The sequence below is a fragment of the Rhinoderma darwinii genome, chromosome 1, assembly GCF_050947455.1.
Source record: "Rhinoderma darwinii isolate aRhiDar2 chromosome 1, aRhiDar2.hap1, whole genome shotgun sequence".
Taxonomy (NCBI): Eukaryota; Metazoa; Chordata; class Amphibia; order Anura; family Rhinodermatidae; genus Rhinoderma; species Rhinoderma darwinii.
In genome coordinates this window covers 362,954,461-362,978,594 of record NC_134687.1, presented here as the reverse complement: position 1 = coordinate 362,978,594, position 24,134 = coordinate 362,954,461, and the positions used below count along the sequence as shown (strand labels likewise).

Sequence of the window (24,134 nt, the reverse complement as noted above, 5' to 3'; positions counted from 1 at the left end):
CTTTTAATATACATTTTCTGCCTAAATACAGTATGAGCCCTACTAAGAAATGAGTTCTATATTACATTCTAGATGTGTAAACACTCACTCTCATGGAAGTCCACACAATATGTATTTTACTATTTTGATGATCCATATTTTGACAGGAACATACAACCTTCCACTTCCGTGGAAGGTTGTACATTCCTGTGACTATACGGATAGTCAGCGGTAAAGTACATATTGTGTGGACCGCTAATTAGGTAACTTTGGACTTTGGCTGTCTTTCCTGTATCCGGGTGTGGCCATTTTTGGAACCTTCTAAAATCTTGTGGTTTTCTCTCAAAGAAGTTTACAGCTATAACATGAAGGTATATTATAAGAGGAAGGCCTTTCTTGTGGTGTATTTAAAACCAAACACTGACACTGCTGGCCAACTCGTTTGCAGTGGCGACTCTAGTTTCAATTGTTCTTTCTTGAAAAAAAAAAACCACGAGAAATACACAGCATATCAACCACAGTGTACAAATCCCATGTCACGAGTTCACAGCAAAATAAACAGTATACAGTGGGACATGTAATTGGTTTAAAGGGATTCTGTCACCAGAAATTGCCCTATAAAAGCAGCAGCACAGTAAGAGTGTAGCGTCACCGTTGCTCCAACCGCTCTACCGTCTCTCCCCATCCCTCCCTCCGTCTACGGGTATAGTGTGATGTAATCGGCGCATATGCAGTAAAGCCGATTTGACCCGTGAAGCTTCAGTGTTGTACTGCGCAAGAAACCGAGGTGTTATCAGTAGAATGCCTGGCGCTGTCAATCAGAGAAGGAAGAGAGAGGGACGGACGGACTGGGGAGAAAAGGTAGAGCTGTTTGGAGCAACGGTGACGCCCTCGTTGCTCCTAATAGCTTATTTGCATATAAAGAATAAACTTATATTTCTGCAACAGAGCCACGCATCTGAAAAAGGAAAACAGCATTATGTTTAGGTGAGGCTACACTATCTTACTGTGTTTCTACTTTTATAGGCCAATTTCTGGAGACAAACTCCCTTTAAGTGCTAAAATTTAAAATCCAATACCTGAAAAGAGTTAAAAGAAAAGAAAACACTTAAACCGATACCAAGGTTGGAAAACAATTCAGCAATTTGCGAGAGATAAATATCTTTACAACAAATCAATATTTTGTAGGCACACATGGGGTAAATTTCTCCAGGATGCCCATTGGGTAAGACACTTCACCCTAATACATTTTGACGTAGCAAAATAAAGCTAATATTAAATATAGAGGAAGACACTTTTTAATACCTCAGGTAAATTTCAATATACCATGTGAAAAGCCTTTCTCTTGTTCTTTATACTTTCATGTTACAGCTGCAAAAGTTTTTGAAAGAAGGCTATGTTCACGTGGGTTGGATATGTCATAGGCAAATTCAATACGAATTTACTGCAGGATCCATGGCAGAATGGTTCTATGAGGCTAATCCACGTGTAGAAATCTGATGGCTTTTTCATGCGGAATCTGCTAGGATATGTAGCATGATACTTATTCTTGTTGATTTATTTTTCCTGCCGTGGGCAAATATCTGCGCTGAATTTTTCCACAGCATGTGACTGGGTTGCGTTCACGTGTATTGGATGCGGACTGTTGTTGGATCAGACACATGTGGAAATCTGACATGTATGAGCAGCGCCTTAGTGATTCACAAACCTAAAGTATACAGTAATTAAAGGCGGTGTCCAGGCTGGGGGCTTCTTTTTATACTGATGACCTATCCGCAGGATAGCTCAACAGTATACGATCGGTGGGGTCCGACACCCGGACACTTCACCGGTCAGCTGTTCTTTCTGTCTACGGCCGCCGGAATCTATGCAGGGTCGGTGCCTGAAGCAGATGACTCTGACCACTGTATGGCGGCCGTGCTGAAGCATTGCAGCTCGTGAATAGGGGCAGAGTTGCAGTAACCCAGCAAGGCTGCTATACAGTGGTGGTCGGAGCATTCTGCTTCCAGCGCCCGAAGGCAGCCGTAACAGCTGATCAGTACAGGGTCCGGGTGTCGGACCTCCACCGATCATATACTGATCCTGTGGATAGGTCATCAGTATAAAAAATAGCCCACAGCCTGGAAAACCCCTTCAGTAGAAAATAGCTCAAAAAGATAGATGCCAGTAAGAAATGTATAGATACACTGGATACTTGTCTCCTGAGCTTTTTTCAGGACTGTAGTTGCAATAAACAATATTTATGGAGAAGCCTGATGAAGACCTAGGTCATAGGTTGAAACGCGTAGCAAATCTATTTATCAGTGTTAGTCATATAATATGTTCATTCAGAATAAATAAAAAGAATCCTATTCTCCACTATCGTGATTGTGCATATATCTCCAACGGGAGCACCCCATACAGGAGCTTTTTTTTTCTTCATTCTACTATGCAATAATTATGGAAAATGTGCCAATAAGTGTAACTAAGATGGGACTCTCTCCTTTTATAGAGCAATGATACCAGATCGTTACCGGTCATAACTTTTGGACGATTCCAAAAATCTGTTAATGCCTGTTTTCCTGGTGCTATAATGTAGTGGAGAGGTTAAGGCCATTTGGTAGTGGAGAGGTTAAGGCCATTTGGTAGTGGAGAGGTTAAGGCCCATTTGGTAGTGGAGAAGTTAAGGCCCATTTAGGGTAGTGGAGGGGTTAATGTTTTTTTTCTCTCTAGGTCTAGAGCTGTGGAGGGGTTAATACTTCAGCAGTAGGTTACTCACCTCACCAGGCTGCAGTAATGTCTGTCTCTCTAACAGGAAGCTGAATGTGATGTTCTCATCATGTTCAGCTTCCCCTTCATTTCCTGTGTTCTCATTGTAGGGCAGGATAAAGAGAACTGTGTTGCTGTGATTAACCCCTATGCACACCACAACATAACTGTATGTCGAGGTGAGGATTAACTTCCCGCACCCTGACGTACAGTTACGTTGTGGTGATGGCGCGGGCAGAGAAGCTGTACCCGTGCTATCATCAGCGCGTGACGGCTGTACTTTTTTCAGAGGATGCATTGTGATGTCTCCGAGGAAAAAATAATTAAAAACAGTTTGAAAATGTTAGTTAAGGGGCAAAAAGCAATGTCCACAGCATAAATAAAGTAAAAAAAAATTTCCCATTAAAAAGTGGTTTCCTTTTGCAAAAGTGTTAAAAAAACAAAAATACCATGTATGGGGTAGCCGCAATCGTAGCGACCCATATAATAAAGTTAATACAGTATCTTAAACGCACGTTGAACCGTGTAGAAAACCACGGGAAAACGACGCAAGGATAGCTTTTTTTCCCACCCCCCCCCCCCCTCACAAAAAATAAAAAAAGTTAATTAATAATATTTATGTATGCCAAAATTGTTCTTTTAAAAATGACTTGTCCTACAAAAAACAAGGCTACATCTACGGAAAAGTAAAAAGCTATGGCTCTTCGAAAGCGACGACATAAATTTTTTTTTTACATGAAATGTGCTATTATTGTGCAAAAGCAGTAAAGCATAAATAATACATGTTTGGTATCACCATAATTGTTCCGACCCATAGAAAAAAGGTTACATGTTATTTATGCATGGTAAATGGCTAACACCTTAATGACCAAGCAATTTTTTACGTTTTTCCATCACTACATTCAAAGAGCTATAACTTTTTATTTTTCCATCGACATAGTTTTGTAAGGACTTTTTTTTGCAAGACAAGTTGTATTTTTTAATAGCACAATTTTGGGGTACTTATAATTTATTGATTAACTTCCCTTTTCCCATCCCTTGGTTGAACTTGGACATGTGTCTTTTTTTCAACCGTACGAACTATGCAACTTTTTTATTAACTTTTTTGGTGGAAAAAAAACCACACTTTTTTGTGTTTTAAATTTACACCGTTTACTGTGTGATATAAATAACATAATTACTTTATTCAGCGGGTCGTTATGATTGCAGTGATACCAAATTTATCTATTTTTTTTTTAACGTTTTACTACTTTTACACAGTACAAACACTTTTTTTTTTATTATTTGTTTTTTTGTCGCCATATTTTAAGAGCCATAGCTTTTTTATTTTTCTGGTACCATTTTGGAGTACACGTGACTTTATGAACACTTTTTATGAAAATTTTTGAAGGCAGGATGAACAGAAAACAGTAATTCTGGCACTGTTTTTTTATTTTATTTTTACGGCCTTCACCGTGCAGGTTAAATAATGTAATCATTTTGTAGTTTGGGTCGTAACGGACGCGGCGATACCAAATATGTGTAACTTTTAATTTTTTTTCATAAAGTTTTTTGTAAGGGGAAAAGGTGTTTTTTTTTGTTGTTTTTTTATGTAATACAAACTTTTTATTAAACTTTGAACTTTTTTTTTTAGTCCCACTAGGGGACTTTACTATGCGATCTTTTGATTGCTTTTATAATACACCGCAATACTCCCGTATTGCAGTGTATTACTGCCTGTCCGTGTAAAACTGACAGGCATCTGTTAGGCCATGCTTCTGGCAGGGCCCCACACGCATCCACTAGAGGCAGACCTGGGGGCCTTTGTTAGGGCCCCGGCTGCCATAGAAACCATCGGCACCCCGCAATTGCATCGCGGGATGCCGATGGGGTGAGAGAGGGAGCCCCCTCCCTCTAAAACCACTCCGATGCGGCGATCGCTATTGACCACCGCATCTGAGGGGTTAAACATGATTGGAGACCACTGGGTTGACTATTCACCTTTCAGAAAGCAGTTAGGAATTGTCCACACTCAAAATCCACACTCAATCATCTGCACACAAAATCTGAATTCTAACAAGGGGATGAGACAAATAGAACTTAAGTTAAGAATTACGGTAAATTAATGAAAGTATAGTAAAATTATTTTAATCTAACATCACATGACATCTAATAGGCACGGGATTTTCAGTAATTCTGAGTTAGCATGAATAAAATAAGGTTTTGTACTATAACTATTTTTATTATCTCTGCTCAGTCTTCTTGTCTCATAAATAATACGTTCTGTGCTGGAAAAATGTTGGATTATAAAATTTTCAGGATTATTGGTTGCCAAAGAAGGAATTTTACCATATATTAAAATTTTTATTTAGTAATTGAAAAGAACACTCTGCCACAAATAGCAAAGTCATGGTTTCTTATTTAACTTGTGTTATCATATAAAGTAAAGAAAATTAAATTTTTATACTTTTTCTTATTAACAGCTGGAAGATGGGCATACCCTGTTTGACTACAATGTGGGATTGAATGACATTGTACAACTCTTAATCCGTTCACAGTCTGATGATGCAACTCCTTCCACAAAGAAAAAGGACTCCGATGGGAAAGCCCATCCGAATTCTACAAATAAGCACAAATCTCGAGTTAGTTCCAATCCTACGCAGCCATCTACTTCTGCCCGAGCCTTCCTCATTGATCCAGGCATTGGCATTTACAAGGTTGGTGTTCGTTTTCTCTATTTTACATTTGATTCATGATGTTTGTCTTTTTGTTTAATCATTAGTAAATTCTGATTTTAAAATTTCCGATAAGGATATAGTCAACTAAATATGGAATCTATATGTGGTATTCAATCCATTCTTAATGTTGAGAAATTAGAAAGGTTCTTGTTCCTAATACTTATTCACTGTATAAGTTACAGACACAGTCTAAGAATTCTTTGACAACCAATCAAAAAAGGGGACTTACATTCAAATCCCCAGAATTTTATGACGATACATACAGTAAGTTAACTGCTCTTCCGTCACAACATAGAAACACTGCTCTTTACATGCTCTCATTCATGAGAAGAGCGTGTAAAGGGTGGTCTTTTAATCATCAGAGTGTTGCAATTCCAACAGATTTTATTTAAAACAAGTGGCGCGACAAAAAGGGTTTTCCTCAAACCAGCATCGGAGATCTCAACCTTCGCAGGAGTTCCCACCAAGTCTGGCTGCACCAAAGTAACTGCAGGCTCCGTAGCCTGTTCTCGTGTGCTGCTGTTAATCTTTGAGGGGCTTCCCACTGGCACAGCCTGCCCTGCCAATACGTTTATCGGTTTTTACATTCTGCTGGTTTTTTTCACTTGCCAAGTCAGCGGATGATGGAGGCGGGGTGATGGTGGTCCACTACTAGTTTCACTTTTGCCACACTTTTGCTCTCCTTTGGGTAGTAGTACATTGCTTCCCACTACAGAAGGATATTTCTACAAGAGCACACATCAGTTCTGTGCGCCAGTCCCGAGCCACCCTGCACTCCAGAAAACTATTAGGCACACCGGCTGAACTCACGGGGTAACGCTGGACCAACTTCAATCTTCTTCTGCCGAAGATCCTTCTTTACAGCCATGCGGTCATTGCCACACACTCTTCTAAAACCTAACATTGACACCTCTATCTACTTCCTCTTTGGCACCTGCTTCTTCTCACAGGGAAGCTTCCTTGTCACCCCTCGCCAGTCTCGCTCATGTAGGGAGTTCCTCCATCCTGCAGCTTCTTGCCAGGCACTGGGAGGCCCTACTCCCTACCTACCAAGCTGCAGCAGTCCTCTCTGACTCTCGCTTGGGCTACACACACATACTCCTACTTCCTGCCAGGCAGCTCTATAAGATGGATCACTGGTACTGCAGTGATACCTTGTGGCCACAGATTTAATGGCCGGCATACACCAGATAACACATACATGCAGACAAAACGGGGGCAGACATCACTCCACACGGGAGGGAACACGGAACGTTTGTAAGAACAAACACGGAGAATGCATAGGAAAGTCCGTTAAATTTAGAGAGGCAGTATCACCGCGTTCCCGCCCTCAATACAGTGATTGACGGCTGGCTGCTGTGTAACTGCATACACAGCAGCCCGTCAATTACTGCCAAGAGTGTCAGAGGGAGCGCTCTGATATGAAAGATCTGCTCGAATGTGAAAATAATATGCAAATGCAAGTTGCACACCAACCTGCCACTTTGTTTGAAGAAAAAAAAAATAACCTAAAAAAATACCAGATAATTCTACATACAATTAAAGAGGCTCTGTCACCACATTATAAGTGGCCTATATTGTACATGATGTGATCGGCGCTGTAATGTAGATTACAGCAGTGTTTTTTATTTAGAAAAACGATCATTTTTGACGGAGTTATGACCTATATTAGCTTTATGCTAATGAGTTTCTCAATGGACAACTGGGCGTGTTTTACTATATGACCAAGTGGGCGTTGTGGAGAGAAGTGTATGACGCTGACCAATCAGCGTCATACGCTTCTCTCCATTCATTTACACTGCATATAGCGATATAGCTATATCGCTATGTGCAGCCACATACACAAACACTAACATTACTGCAGTGTCCTGACAATGAATATACATTACCTCCAGCCAGGACGGGATGTGTATTCAGAATCCTGACCACTTCTCTGCACTTCTCTGTGATTTACAGCATAGCAGGCGTAGTCTTGCGAGATTATGCTGTAAACTGTCATTTACAGCGAGATCTCGTTGTCCTGTGCTGTAAATCACAGAGAAGTGCAGAGAAGTGGTCAGGATTCTGAATAGACATCACGTCCTGGCTGGAGGTAATGTCTATTCATAGTCAGGACACTGCAGTAATGTTAGTGTTTGTGTATGTGGCTGCACATAGCGATATAGCTATATCGCTATGTGCTGTGTAAATGAATGGGGAGAAGTGTATGACGCTGATTGGTCAGCGTCATACACTTCTCTCCACAACGCCCACTTGGCCAAAAAGTAAAACACGCCCAGTTGTCCATTAAGAAACTTATTAGCATAAAGCTAATATAGGTCATAACTCCGTCAAAAATGATCGTTTTTCTAAATAAAAAACTCCGCTGTAATCTACATTACAGCGCCGACCACATTATGTACAATATAGGCCACTTATAATGTGGTGACAGAGCCTCTTTAAACATGAATTACTGTATTTTTTTGTTTCACAATTCCCTTCCACGGGCCATTTTATGACACAGGCAGCTTTTCGTTTTATGTAAAATTTCGCACTTTGTCTCTCAGTCAAAACCTGCTATGTTCCTAAAAAGGAAAATATTCTGTATTTCATAATTTCCATAATTCCGTTAGTTCTGTATACGTGAATTCCGTAATTCTGAACAATTAACCACATATTCTGCATTATTTAGATCTCCATTATCTTTTTAGCTTCCGTTCACCATATGCACTTTATGGCACTGGTGCAGTAGATTGTCAGCAGTGCTTACTCCAGGGTTTGCTGCACTTCCCTAGAATTCAGGATTGTGGTGTAAAATGTACTAAAATACTATTTCTCTCGCGTATGTAAAAGTCCGTCATAAAACCCTTTAAACGTTGTAATTCCTTGCAGCAGAACAAATGAGCATGCTGCTAACGTGTACATGAAGTCACAAGAAAAATGATGTGCAGGAACATAGAAGAGATCATTTTCTTAGACAGAGAGACTCTGAAGATGGCAGAAGTCATTGGCTAAGAAGCGTGCTGATGTGCACAAGCCGTTAGCTAGAATCGAAAATAATGAGAATACACAGAGGACGACTACGTCCCACGATTTCAGAGAGGCATTATAAACATGGCAGACAGCAGCGGCTAACGTCGCATGCTGATGTATAAAGCAGTTGAGTAGATGTGAAAATAATGAAAAGCACCGAGCTAACACAGGTATTGTACATGAGGGAGAGAAAATGGCGGAACTCCGTTGCTGAAGAAGCGAAGCAGAGCTGAAATTTTACTGCTGTAATTTGCTAGTGTTTTTTTTTTGTTTTTTTGGAACAAATCCTTGAAAATGAGGCAGAGAAAATGTCGAAAAGCAGTTGCTGAAGCAGATCTAAAATTTTATCACTTAAATTTTAGAGGTTTTTTTTTTTTTTACAAATCCTTGCAAATATTCGAACAGATTATGTTCTTCTCATTATAGGGAGCTCCCTTTAACAATAAGAGTACATTAAGTAATCTGCTGCAAATACGTTTATCCCGGACTGCGACACTGTTTCAATTACGCTACTCGCCCTGTCTTTTTACATGTCTCATTTGGCATTCAGTTGCCATGGGGATTTTACTGATAGTGAGCTTGCATTTGTTCTGAACTTGTTGCAGCGGCAGAAGCAAGGTTTTTTTTAAACTTATTTATTTAAACTATTTCTATGGTTTAATATCTTTAGTTCTTCTGATAGGGACCAATGGGAAATATTTGTAAAGTCCAGTAGTTCCTAAATGTATTTAATGACTCTTGCGTTTAAACTTTTATCTAAGGTGATACACCAGATATGTAATTTATTTATTTTATATAAATCTTTGCTCGAGAGTCCGTTTCCCCCATTATACAACGATGAAATAGGTTGCACAGTAATCATTACTGCAGGCGAAATATAGTGAAGGAATATTTCTTAGGACTGTTTAACTAAAAAACATAAAAAAAATAAATGTAGGCGCAGATAACAGGAAGACTGCAGTGAATGTCTTTTGCTATGCCTTTGCTTATTATGGCTTTGTGCCGGATCACTGACGCTTTGTGTGGATGTAGCCATGAATTGTCACTATTCAGCACATAACTACTGCCTTCATATGTTTCATGTGGGCAACTCTCCATGTAATTTTAACCCCTCAAGGATGCAGCTATTTTGGGCAAATCTATTTTTCTTGTTTTCACTACATTGCAAGAGCATTTTGTTGGGGGGGGGGAGAGCAATGTGTTGCCGCATTTTAGAAGACGTAATTGTTTTTTGTTTTTTTACCATCAGCCAAGCTTGATGGGAGCTTGTTTTTTGCGGGACGAGTTGTAGTTTTCATTGGTATCATTTGGGGTTTACGAGATAAATAACATGTTTGTTTTATAGCATGTGTCTTTATGATACAAATCATGTCTACTATTTTTATTTTTATTTTTTTCATAATAAAGCATTTTGTAATGAAAAAAAAAGGTTTTATTTTTTTGGGGATTTTTTTCTTTTCTTTAGTTTTTTTATATATTTTTTTTATTTCCACTAAGGGGACTTGACCATGTGATTACTTGCTTATGTATTACAGTGTACAGTAATATGCCTTTAGGCCCCCAGCTTCTATGGCAACCCATTGGCACTCCGGGAACGGGTCCCAGGGGCGCCAATGGGGTGACTAGAGAGTCTCCTCTTTCTAACCACTTAGATGCCTGTGAAAGGCTAAACGTCCAGGATCAGAGTAATCGCCGATCCAGGCGGATGCAGCAGAGTGTCAGCTGTGATATACATTTACACGGTTGGCGCTAAATACATAGTACCAGCGGCATGTGCTTTTATATAGGGGTGTGTCACTAAGGGGGTTAAATCTGCACAGACTGTGCTTAGAGTGTATAGCAACTTAGGCACCTGTCCACTTCTGTCTGCTTTGCCAAGCCGTACTTGAGGGAGCAGAAGACTATAGTAAATGTCTATAGTCAATCTTTAGCTCTGGGAGGAGCAGACAAGTGCAAATCTAGCTATGCACGCTAGCAATCTTTTTTAGCAGTCTCATTCTAGTTAGGAGTCTTTCAGTCTGGGCCCCCACGAATGACAATTTCTGAACTGTCTTTGTGAAATATAAGTTTTATGTAACTGGAAGTGCACATGAAAAAATTCTGGCTGCCTGCAGCCACCACTAAGGGGACCTTAGGAGCTTACTGTAGACTGATTTGTTACTGAGTTTAATGGGATGGGCACTGTATAAGTCTTTCCATTAAACTCTGTAAGATCCGACCCCTATAAACATATAATATGAAATTAATCGGCACAGAATACACGAAGCAAACAAAAAAAAAACCACACAAAACAATAAAGGTATACTTTAATTATTTGTTTATTATAGGTTAACTTCACTAAGGAGCATAATGAAATAATAGAAAAAAAACTGTAAGGGTAATTGTTTATTTGTCATCATTTTGTAGGTGCCCTCCTATTACTTGGCACTTACTTATTAGCAATAACGGGGAAATTCCATTCCCATTATGCTGGAATATTCTATAGAACCATTGCTTCCTGCAGTTGAATAGGCAGTCTGCTGTCTGTGTAACAGAGCACAGAATTGTGCATGCTTTGTTGAATGCAAATGTGCCAAAATGATCCCAGAGCTTGGTTTCTCGTACAGCTTTGACGAGCACGGTCTGTGCCAGCCTATCCTAAAGGTAAAAATGACAAGAAGCCTAGATGCAGAATTAAATGTTTACAGGCGACCCCCTGCAAACCAAAATCTGCTGTTGAAATATAAGCCATCTGTATTTTATTTTATCTTCAGCCTGTTGTAGCGGAGCGCAGCCCATTGTTCTATTTTTCTACCACTTTAGGCTGGAGAGAGGCTGGATACAGTTGGGCTCAGCAATTATGCTAGAGGAAATTCACTGTGTGTAGATTAGAAATGAAGCCATCAATGAACTTTACATCACAGAACCACATTTCCTGCATTTAAAACAGTGAAGGCTTAAAACGGATTCTTATTTCAGCCTCTATTGTCTTAAATAGTGTACATATGTTTTTTTCATCGAAAATAAGCGAAATGTGAAAATGGGCTCACCACAAATTAGCTCACGGCTGTTAATGAAGAACTTTTTTTTTCCAGAAACAAAAACCAAGTGCCACTGCAGGTTCTATTTAATAAAGCATACATTTTATTTGAGATCTACACCTTTCTTGCTAAGGTTTAAAAACTTTCATAATCTAGATTAAAAAAAAAACAACAATGCTCAGGCAATAAGTGAAAGGGCAGAGCCCTTATAGTCCAGGGTGATCATGGGCTAATTAGTGATAATTCCAATGTGCGCGTGCTGGCCCTTTAAGGCCAGGCACAAGTGTGCGCACGCACCTACGGGACACAGTGGAATTGAGCGTTGGCGTATACTGGGGAGGAGATGCGGGCCAGCGCTCACAGATCCAGCCGCCGTGGGGGTGAGTAATCCCGACGGTCCGCGGCCATGGACGCTACACCATAAATCTAACAAATGTCTGGAATTGTGAAAAAAGATTAGCACACAGTATACATCTTTTGTTCCAGCCTTCTGTATGGAAATTTATAACAACCAAAACTTATCCATACATTAGGCCCATTATAAAAATAATAGACGTGCTCCTTGCAGACCATGTGTCCTTTTGTAAATTGGACCCAGTTATTTTGTTTATTGACCTCCAAGTTATAAGTTTCCCTTTGAGTAACTGTTTTAGGTCCTTTCAGCATTTAGTAATACTGTTTTATCAGATTTAGGCCTCTAAACTAGAATATATAACCACAAAATAACGTAAACACTAGAAAGTTATACATCAAATAGCTTGAGACCATCTTAACTGCAAGTAAATGTGTGTGTGTGTGTGTGTGTGTATATATATTTTTATATATATATATATATATATATATATATATATATATATATATATACATATTGACTCTTAAGTTAATTAGGACCGTTAGGACATACTTTCCATTATTTCCTATGATTCCCCTTGTTTTTAAACTGGGAGTTTTGGACAATCCCCACAAAATGAATTTTAATTTAAAGGAAATAGAAATAATAAAAATACCTGTTTAGATAAACAAAAAGAACTGAAATATCTACTTTTTACACCGCTAATGAGCACTCAAAATAGGGTAAAGGTTCTTTTACATTGGCCAATATGGGCCGTGAAAACGAGTGCCGATCAACAAGACAGCTCATTGATCGGCGCTTGTTTGCTCCTTTCACAAAGGGCAACGATTCGTTATGTATGAGGACAAGCAATCGTTACTACAATCGCTCGTCCCCATGCATTTCCATCATGTCGGCAGCACATCTCTCGGTGTAAACGGTGAGATGTGCTGCCAACAATGATAATATTTATTGCTGCATATACTATACGATCAGCCGATGAATGAACGTCTGTTTGTCCGATCATTGTAAAGGGCCTTAAGACTTTTTGTTTACTAGAGATGACAACAATGAAAGGTAGCACTATTATAAACCTAGAGATGGATATCACAGGATCACACTATTTACAAAAAGTCATTGAGACCGTTCACTTCCCCCTCTTTGCGCAGTGAATAGTGCAAATGTCACAGAGCATGCAGAAGAAAAGGCAGCACCTCCTACCAAAGTGCAAGTGCTAATCTGCTGTGACTGCAAAGCAAAGAAACCTAAAGTTGCAGCAGCACCCTGCCAGCTCTAAGATATATGCATGCGTTGAATATATGGATTCGTTTAACCCTTTCATGACCAAGGGTCATTGACACCCCTGTGTCCAGGTCAAATTTGACATTTCTCATATTCACTTCTTTAACCCCTACCCGACATTTGTCGTATGGATACGTCATGGGAAGCTAGTGCTTCCCGCATTTTTCCGTATCCATACGACAAATGGATAAACACCGGCTCAGAGTCGGTGCCACCATCCCCGGGTGTCGGCTGCTTGTTACAGCTGACGCCCTGGGGTAATGGCGAGGACCGAAGTTTGCTCCGATCCCCACCATTAACCCCTTAAGTGCAGTGGTTAAAAGCGATCGCTGCATTTAAGCGGTTTGCGACTCATTGGCACCAATGAAATTTGCCGGGGTGCCAGTGGCTGCGAATGCAAGCCGAGGCCAAACACTAGCCTCCCAGTATGCCTAGTACGGAAGCCGTTCAGGCCCCGCCCAGAGGCGGGACCTAAAAGGCTTCCGTAGCCGCCGGTAAGATGGCGCCGGCTCAGGATCTGAGCCGGCGTCATCAGCGGGGGATGTCAGCTGTATGTTACATCTGACATACACCTGTACACCTGTAATTAACCCCTTCGATGAAGCGATCGCTGTATCTTAGAGGTTGGTAGCAGGTCGGCAGTCCTGCCATGCAATCGCAGGGATGCCGACTGCTGCTATGGCAACAGAAGGCCTAACAATAGCCTCCTGCTCTGCCATTACGGAAGTCGATCAGGCCCTGCCAGGGGGCGAAGCCTACTCGGCTTGCTGTCAGTGAATGACTGACAGATCTAATACATTGCACTACATAGGTAGTGCAATGTATTCGAAAAAAAAATCTGCCAGTTGGGCCTTCAAGTCTCCTAGTTGGACTAAAGAAAAGTGAATAAAAAGTGGAAAAGAAAAGTTGTAAAAAACATAATAAAAGTTTCAAGTAATAAAATGAAACATAATCACCCTTTTTTGCTTATCAAGTTCTTTATTATTGAAAAAAATAAATAAACCATACATATTTGGTAATGCCACATCTGTAACGGCCTGAATTATAAAAATATGAATTTACTTACTCCACGCGGTAAACGGCGTAAAAAAAACCTTAAAACAACAATGACAGAGTTCCTGTTTTTTGGTAACTTTGCCCTACAAAAATTGGAATATAAAGTGATCAAAAAGTCGCATGTATCCAGATACGGTACCTATAAAAACTATAGCTCGTCACGCAAAAAACAAGCCCTCATACCTCAGTCGACGAAGTTATGGTTCTCACAACTTGGCGACATAAAAAATACATTCTTTTTACAAAAGTAATTTTACTGTGCAAAAGTTGTAAAACATAAAAAAGTGCTATAAACTAGGTATCGCCGGAATCGTACTGACCCACAGAATAAAGTTTACATGTAATTTATAAAACTTGGTGAATGCGGTTTGAAAAAAAACTATGCCAGGATTGCTTTTTTTTTGGTCACCTTGCCTCCCAAAAAATAGGATAAAAAGTGGTCAAAAAGTCGCATGTACCCCAAAATGGTACCCATAATAACTACAGCTCGTCCCGCAAAAAAGCAGCTCTCATGCCACTACGTCTATGAAAAAGTAAAATTAGTTAAGGCTCCAATAAGTCAGGAAATAAAAAAATATGCAGTTGTGCAGGTCCGAGGGGAACATTTCCTCTGTTTCAAGTGACGATTTATCAAGGCACTAAAATTAGGGAGCCAGGAAGGGGAGGGCCCAAACATATCTGCTGGAAGTGAGGGTGCCCGTATTATACCAGGAAAACACTTTCCCAGCAAAATTACCCAAACTGCCCAATTCTAAGAAAATCAAGGAAACACCTTGTGGGGGTCAAAATGCTCACTACAGCCCTAGATTAATTCTCCAAGGGGTGTAGTTTCATGAATAGAGTCACTTCTGGGGGGGGGGGGGCGGGGGTTTCCACTATACTGGTACCTCAGGGGCTTTGCAAAAGCAACATGGTGTTAAAGGGAACCTGTCACCAGCATTTCACCTATTAAACCGACTATACCTGGTGGTAGTGGGTGAAAAATCATTTCTATATAACCTATAATTATCTTCTTAGTCGGCTCTGTAGCTTTAGTATTTAGCTTTTTAGTGTTCCCACACCATATGCTAATGAGCAGAAAAGAGTCAGATCTTCATTTGAAAAGAGTCAAATCTTCGTTTGGAAACAGTCATATCTTCATTCCTCAAGTCTTTCCAAGTTTACTTCGCCTCCTTACTTTTGATTGACAGCTCCTCGCCTTCCCCCAGCACACAAAATCCTGCGCTTGTGCATTGATGTCCTCTTTTGGTGTGTGCGCACAAAGGGACACCGCATAATTACGATAAAAGGCGCAAAACGTTTGCAGACCGATATTTACAGTCGGAAAAGGAGTTTAGGAGCGGGGATAACGGCAATGAACTTTTTATAGCAGCGGCCAGTGAGGGAGAAGTAAAGTTCAATAGGTGAAATGCTGGTGACGGGTTCCCTTTAAGAAACCAATCCAGTGAAAAAAAGCCAAATGGTGCGCCTTCTCTTCTGGTCCTTGCCGTGTGCCCAAACAGCAGTTTATGACCACATGTGGGGTATTTCGGTACTCCAGAGAAGTTGCTTTACAAATCTTGTGTTCTTTTCTTCCCTTTACTTGTTGAGAAAATGCTAAATTTTTAGCTACGTGTTATTGAAGAAAAAGGATTGTTTTTATTTTCACTGCCCAATTCTAATAAAATCTATGAAACACCTGTGGGGTCAAAATGCACACTACACCCCTAGATTAATTCCTCAAGGGGTGTAGTGTCCTAAATGGACCTGTTTTGGTACCTCAGGGGCTTTGCAAATGCCTTTGCATATATGGACAGTGACGTTTGGGGCTAACTCTTAAAGCGGAATCCCCTGCCTTAGCGTCGGCAGTGCTGTGGCCGGGGATTCCGCTCCAGGCGTAGCCCCTGACGTCACTGTCCACATATATAGACAAAAAACAAATGGATCCAACAGCACCTGTAAAGTGTGGATGCAGGCCACAGGGAACAGACCAAGGTCCCAACTATATAGTATTCAAAAAATAGGCAGCACTTCGTAGTAAATGTGAAAAAAGTGGGTACTTTATTACCCCATGTGCACATGGGGCAATAAAGTACCCACTTTTTTCACATTTACTACGGATTGCTGTCTATTTTTTGAATACTGTCCACATATATATATATATATATATGTGTGTGTGTGTACATACATACATACATACATACACATATATATATATATATATATATATATATATATATATATATATATATATATATTAGATTAAGCTAACCCCAATTTTGCTGTGAAATGTTGCCCTGGTATAATACGGGCACCCTTGCTTCCAGCAGATAAGTTTGGGCCCTTGTCAGGTTTGAAGGGCTCTTGCGGTGCCAAAACAATAGAAATCCCCCAGAAGTGACCCCATTTGGGAAACTACACCCCTTAAATTATCTAGGGGTATAGTGAGCATTTTGACAGCACAGGTTTTTTTACAGAAATTATTGGAAGTAGGCCGTTAAAATTAAAATCAAAATTTTTTTCAAATAAGATATAGGTTTAGCGATTTTTTGATTTTTATTTTTTCTCATTTCCACAAGGACTAAATGAGAAAAAGCACCGCAAAATTTGTAAAGCAATTTCACCAGAGTAAAACAATATCCCATATGTGGTCATAAATTGCTGTTTGGACACACGGCAGGGCTTAGAAGGGATAGAGCGCCATTTGGCTTTTGGAGCTTAAATTTAGCAGGAATGGTTTGCGGAGGCCATGTCACATTTACAAAGCCCCTGAGGGAACAAAACAGTGGAAACCCCCTACAAGTGACCCCATTTTGGAAACTACACCCATTGAGGAATTCATCTAGGGGTGTAGTGAACATTTTGACCCCACAGGTGTTTCATAGAATTCATTAGAGTTGGGCAGTGAAAATAAAAACAATCCTTTTTCTTCAATAAAACGTAGCTTTAGCTCAAAATTTTTCAATTTCTCAACAAATAAAGGAAAAAAAGATCCCAACATTTGTAAAGCAATTTCTCCAGAGTACGGCAATACCCGATATGTGGTCATAAACTACTGTCTGGGCACACGGCAGGGCTCAGAAGGGAAGGAGCAGCATTTGGATTTTGGAGTGCAGATTTTGCTGGATTGGTTTTGGGTGCCTGTGGTACCAAAACAGTGGAAACCCCCCAGAAGTGACCACATTTTCGAAACTACACCTCTCAGTGCATTCACCTAGTGAGCATGTTAACCCCGCATGTGTTTTGTAGAAATTAGTGTGCACTCGATGTTGCAGAGTGAAAATGGGATTTTTTTCCATAGATATGCCAATATGTTGTGCCCAGCTTATGCCACCATAGCAAGACAGCTCTCTAATTATTATGCAGTGTTTCCCGGTTTTAGAAACACCCTACATGTGACCCTAATCTTTTGCCTTGACATTTGACAGGGCTCAGGAGTCAAAGAGTACCCTGTAAAATTCAGGCCTAATTTGGCGATTTACAAAGTATTGGTTCTCAATTGCAGGGCTCAGATGTGAAATAATAAAAATAAAGTGACCCCATTTTGGAAACTACACCTCTCAAGGCATTTATTAAGGGGTGTAGTGAGCATTTTCACCCCACACGTCTTTTCCATAAATGACTGCGCTGCGGATGGTGCAAATAAAAATTTATATTTTTCCATATATATGCCATTTCAGTGGCAAATATGTCGTGGCCAGCTTGTGCCACTGGAGAAACATACCCCAAAATTTGTTAAAAGGGTTCTCCTGGGTATGGCAATGCCATATATGTGGAAGTAAACTGCTGTTTGGGCACACTGTAGGGTTCAGAGTGGAGGGAGCGCCATTTGGCTTTCGGAGGGCGGATTTTGCATGGTAGTAGTTTTGTTCGAGTATTGCTGTTGTTTCCTTTTATAATGTTGTGGCATATGTAAGCTGGGCAGAGTATATCTGTGGCATAGGCAGGTGGTATAATAATGGGGTAAAAAAACAATAAAATAATCCATAGATGTGTGTTACGCTGTGGAGCAATCCTTTCTGCACAGGCCAGTGTCGCATTGATAAATGGTGTCCTTTCTTATCCCCTTTTTGGTCCACACTCCGCACCTTTGCAGTTTGGGGAATTTTGCTGTGAAGTGTTGTCCTGATATAATACGGGCAATGTATTAGATCTGTCAGTTATTCACTGACAACAAGCCGATTGGGCTTCGCCTCCTGGTCGAGCCTAATCGGCTTCCATAATGGCAGAGCAGGAGGCCATTGTGTCGCCTGTTGCCATAGCAGCAGTCGGCAGCCCTGATTGCATGCCAGGGCTGGTGATTTGCTAGCAACCGCTAAGATGCAGCGATTGCTTTTGATCGCTGCATCGAATGGGTTAATGGCAGGGATCGGAGCTAGCTCCGGTTCCTGCCGTTACAGGTGGATGTCAGCTGTAACATACAGCTCACATCCACTGCTGATGACGCCGGCTCAGCTCCTGAGCCGGCGCCACCTTTTCAGCGGCTACGGAAGCTGTTCAGGCTCCGTCGCCGGGCGGGTCCTGAACGGCTTCCATGCTAGGCAGACCAGGAGGCTAGTATAAGGCTTCCGGTTGCCAGTACAGCCACCGGAATCCCGGCTATTTCATTGCCGGGGTTCCGATGAGCTGCAAACACCTTAAATGCAGCAATCGTGTTTGAGCGCTGCATTTAAGGGGTTAATGGCTGGGATCTAAACTAATTTTGGTCCCCGCCATTACAGCTGGATGTCTGCTATAAGATACCGCTGACATCCGGCGATGATGGCACCGGCTCAGCTTCTGAGCTGGTGCTATTCATTTGGCATATGGATACAGCAAAATGCGGGAAGCACTAGCTTTCCATGGCGTACCTATACGTCAAATGTTGGGAAGGGGTTAAGATTGTCCATAAATTTGGAAAGATATTAGGATTATGTTTTTAGGCCATATCGCACAGCCCTACCTTGTTGGGATCCAAATCTCCAAGTACATTAATGTCCCCAAATATGGACACATAACTTCCACTATTCAATCAAGGTATAAGTAGATATTGTTGTATTTGGTGAATTGAATCCAGACAAGGGGACAGCAGTTAATCTGGCAAGAATCAGACTCTTAAATGTTCGGGTTTTTTTTTTTTGTTTTTTTTTTCGACTCATTAGGCAATGTTCAACAATTAAATAAGGTTATCAGGATATCAGACCTTATTTGTTTATAGATGACATTAAAGAACATCTGAAACATATGTTAAAAGTGAGTCAGTTAAATCTGGAAAACTATAAATATTAGGGTATGTTCACACGCCGTATTTACGGATGTAATTCGGGCGTTTTACGCCTCGAGTTACATCGGAAAATACGGCTCCAAACTGCCGGCAAACATCTGCCCATTGAAATCAATGGGCTTACGATGTTCTGTGCACATGTGCTTTTTTTACGCGCCACTGTCAAAAGACGGTGCATAAAAAGACGCCCACGCCAAAGAAGTGCATGTCACTTCTTGAGATGTAATTGGAGCCGTTTTTCATTGACTCAATTGAAAAACAGCTCCAATTACGTCCGTAATTGATGCCACGAAAAACGCGAGTACGAGCAATTACGTCTGAATTTCAGGAGCTGTTTTCAACTGAAAACAGCTCCGTAATTTCAGGCTTATTGGACGCTGTCGTGTGAACATACCCTTATAGTTGTTCAGCCCTTTATTCAAGCATACAGGGAGAAAGCAAGATTTACAAGCAGATCATGTTATTTGCATTGTTTTCACTTTATTTCTTGTTTTATTTTAGATCAATGAGCTGGTTGATGTCCGTGATGTAACCATTGGATCATGGTTTGAAGCACATGTTGAAAATGTCACCACAGCCACAAAAGGACACAAAAATGGCAAAGCTCATGTTAAAGGTGGCCACTCTTTTAAAGGGACCAATGGAAGTCTAAGTCCAGAACACTCTAGAGAGAACTCCGGTGTTTCAGATACCACCCCTTCCACTTCTTACTCTGACTTTGTGGATGATGAAGATATAACTTATTTTATAAAATATGACGAGTAAGTCTTGTCCTGATAGAAGATATCTGATCTGGTATGAGTGGAAAGTTAAGGCCCTGTTACACGGGCCAATTATCGGGCAAATGAGCGTTCACAGAATGCTCGTTTGCCCGATAATCACCCTGTGTAAACAGGGCAGCGATCAGCCAATGAACGTTCATCGGCTCATTGTATCGTTTATGCAGCCGAAAATATTATCGTGGTCGGCAGCACATCTCCCTGTGTAAACAGGCAGATGTGCTGCCAAGTTCCAACACGGTGCAAATAAATGGGTTGTAACGATCGCTCATCCCCACACATAGCTCCTTGTGAAAGGCGCAAACGAGCGCCAGTCTTGGAGCTGTCTCGTTGATCGACCCTCATTTACACGGCCCACGTCGAGCCGTGTAACAGGTCCCTAAGGCTATGTTCACACAGAGTATTTTGCCGAGTTTTTTGAAGCGGAAACCGCGTCGCAAAACTCGGCAAAAACTGCCCTAAAATGCCTCCCATTGATTTCAATGGGAGGCGTCGGCGTCTTTTTCCCGCGAGCAGTAAAACTGCCTCGCGGGAAAAAGAAGCGACATGCCCGATCTTCGGGCGTTTACGCCTCTGACCTCCCATTGACTTCAATGGGAGGCAGAGAAAGTGTATTTTGCGGTGTTTTATGCCCGCGGCGCTCAATGGCCGCGGGCGAAAAACGGCGTGAAAATCGGCATGCAGGGAGAGGAAAATCTGCCTCAAACTTCCAAACGGAATTTTGAGGCAGATATTCCTCCTGCAAAATACTCCGTGTGAACATAGCCTAAAGCACATGCTTAATTTTGGCACTATTGCGAACTTTATTTGTTTTCCTTCTGTGGTATCTCGAATAAATTTATTATTTTTTCATGTTGCGATTTTAAACGGTGTGCTAATGTATTAAACTTTTTGGGTGTCAAGTATTTTATTTCTTTTGATGGCAAAGGCTTTTAACCCTTTCCCGACCTATGACGAAAATGAACGTCATGGTCGGCTGCTAGATCGCGCACCATGACGTTCATTTTCGGAAGTATTTCAAACTGTCACTCTGTGTAAACACAGAGTGATAAGCCCGCGCTGACAGCTGTTCTAGACAGCTGACACATCAGTCTTGCCGGTCAGCGGACCATCGCCGCTGCTTTCGGCAATTAACCCCTTAAATGCGGCGACGGATTGCCGTCGCCGCATTTAAGTGGTTTGAAGCACATCGGCAGCCCCCACGAAGTGATTGTGGGGGCTGCCGATGCTTGTTGTGGCAATCGGAGGCCAGACAATGGCCTTCGGGTTTGCCATGTACGGAAGCCTCGGAGGACCAGCCTCCGGCCGGTCCTCCTCGGCTTCCTGTCAGAGTGACAGTTACGTCACAATGACAGTTAGAGTACATTACACTACGTGTGTAGTGTAATGTACTCTAGCAGCGATCAAAACTGCAAGTCTCGTAGTCCCCTAGTGGGACAAGTAAAAAAAGTAAAAATAAGTAATAAATGGTTAAAAAAAAAAAAGTGTTTAAATGAGTTATAAGTTCTATAAACACAAAATGCTTTTTTTTTTCCTATAACAAGACTTTTATTATAGGAAAAAAATGAACACGTTAAAGTACACATATTTGGTATCACCGCGTTCGTAACGACCCCAACTATAAAACTGTAATGTTATTTTTCCCGCACGTCTGAACACCCCAAAAAAATCAATAAAAAACTACGACAGAATCGCAATTTTTTTGGTCACCACACAAAATACAGAATAAAAAGTGATCAAAAAGTCACATGTACCCACAAATAGTACCAATAAAAACTTCAATCCGTCCCGCAAAAAACAAGCCCTTACACAGCTTTTTGGACTAAAAAATAAAAAAATTATGGCTCTCAGAATATGGTGACACAGAAATTATTTATTTTTTCTAAATAAGTGATTTTATTGTGCAAACGCTAAAAAAAGGAAAACAACTTATATACATATGGTATCGCCGTAATCGTACCAACTCGCAGAATAAAGTAAAAATGTAATTTCTAGCGTACGGTGAATGCCGCAAAAAAATAAACTAAAAAACTTTGTCAGAATTCCTGGTTTTTGGTCAGGATTGCAAAAAAATTGAATAAAAAGTGATCAAAAAAATGTACCACAAAATGGTACCAATTAAAACTACAGATTGTCCCGCAACAAATAAGCCCTCACACGGCTCCGGTGGTGAAAAAAGAAAAAAGTTCTGGCTTTCAGAATATGGCGATGCAAAATGTGCAGTGTTCAAAAAGCGGATAAGATCGGGCGCCATTTATCAGTGCGACATCGGCCACATATCTATGAAATATTATTTATTTACCCCATTATTAAACCCTCTTATTATGCCCTGATGTACTCTACCCAGCTTACACATGCCCCCACAGTATAAACTGAAATACCAGTAAAACCCCAAACAGAACTACTACCAAGCAAAATCTGCGCTCCAAAAGCAAAATGGCGCTCCCTCCCTTCTGAGCCCTGCAGAGTGCCCAAGCAGCAGTTTGCGCCCACATAGGCATCACCATACCCGGGAGAACCTGCTTAAAGTTTTATGAGGTATTTGTCTTCTGTGGCACAAACTGGGCACAACATATTATGCATTAAAATGGCATACCAGTGGAAAATTGCAATTTTCACTTTGAACCATCCGCTGTGCATTAACCCCTTTGCGCACTATGACTTAATTGCACGTTATGGTGCGGGGGTTGATGTATGGAGCCGGCTCACGTGCCGAGCCCGCTCCATACGCTGCGTGTGTCAGCTGTGTATTACACCTGACACCCGGGACTAACGGACAGGTACAGAGATCGCTCTGTTACAGAAGCCTGTAAAAATAACAATATACTGCAATACATTAGTATTGCAGTGTATTGTACCAGCAATCCAATGATCGCTGGATCAAGTCCCCTAAGGGGATTACTAAAATGTGTAGAAGAGTTAAAAGTTATTAGTAGTAAGATTTTTTTTATTTAAAGTTAAAAAAAACAACCTTTTCCCATTTTTTTCTTCTAAAGTAATTTAAAAAAATGAACAAAATTGGTATCGCTACGTCCGTAAAAGTCCGAACTATTACAATATACCATTATTTAATTTGCACAGTGAACACCTTCAAAAAATGTAATAATTGAAACTGCCAAAATCTCAGGTTTTTTTTTGTCACCTTAGCTCTAAAAAAAAATGTAATACAACTTTTTCATCACTTTTTATGTACCAATAAATTTTACCAATAAAAACTACAGCTCCCGCAAGAAATAAGCCCTCACACCACTCTATTGATGGAAAAGTAAAAAAGTTATGGCTCTTGGAAGGCGGGGAGTTAAAAGCTAAAATAATAAAGCAAAAAATGGATTAGTCCTGAAAGGGTTAATCCATTTCTAATGAAAAATTTATGACCACATGTGAGGTATTTCCATACTCAGGAGAAATTGCTTTACAAAATTTTTATATTTTTTTTCTCCTTTATCCCTTGTGAAAATGCAACATTTTAGTGGAAAAAATTTTGATATTAATTTTCGCGGCCTAATTCTAATAAACTCTGCAAAAGACCCGTGGGGTCTAAATGCTCACTATACCTCTAGATAAATTCCTTGAGGTGTAGTTTTCAAAATGTGGTAACTTTTGCGGGGTTTCCACTGTTTTGGTCCCTCCAGTGCATTGCAAATGCGACATTGCACCGAAAACCATTCCAGCAAAATCAGAAATCCACAATCCAAATGGCGCTCCTTCCCTTCTGAGCCCTGCTGTGGGTCCAAACAGCAGTTTATTACCACATATGGGGTATTGTCATAATCGTGAGACATTGCTTTACAAATGTTGGGGTGCATTTTCTTCGTTATTCCTTGTAAATATAAAAATTTTTAGATTTTAATTTTTACAGACTAAGGGCTCGTTTACACAAGCGTGTTATACGTCCGTGCGACGCGCGTGATTTTCACGCGCGTTGCACGAACCTATATTAGTCTATGG

At 40.7% G+C, this 24,134-nt stretch overlaps 1 protein-coding gene across 2 annotated transcripts in view; it reads left to right on the top strand.

Moving 5' to 3' along the window:
- The window catches only part of UHRF2 (ubiquitin like with PHD and ring finger domains 2), a 126,446-nt gene that overhangs the window by 54,197 nt on the left and 48,115 nt on the right, over positions 1 to 24,134 (top strand). For both annotated transcript variants that reach the window (XM_075827316.1, XM_075827307.1), the window contains exons 3-4: positions 5,190 to 5,423; positions 19,909 to 20,168. In XM_075827316.1, the coding sequence (XP_075683431.1) occupies positions 5,190 to 5,423; positions 19,909 to 20,168 (494 nt within the window). The remainder of the gene's footprint in view (positions 1 to 5,189; positions 5,424 to 19,908; positions 20,169 to 24,134) is intronic.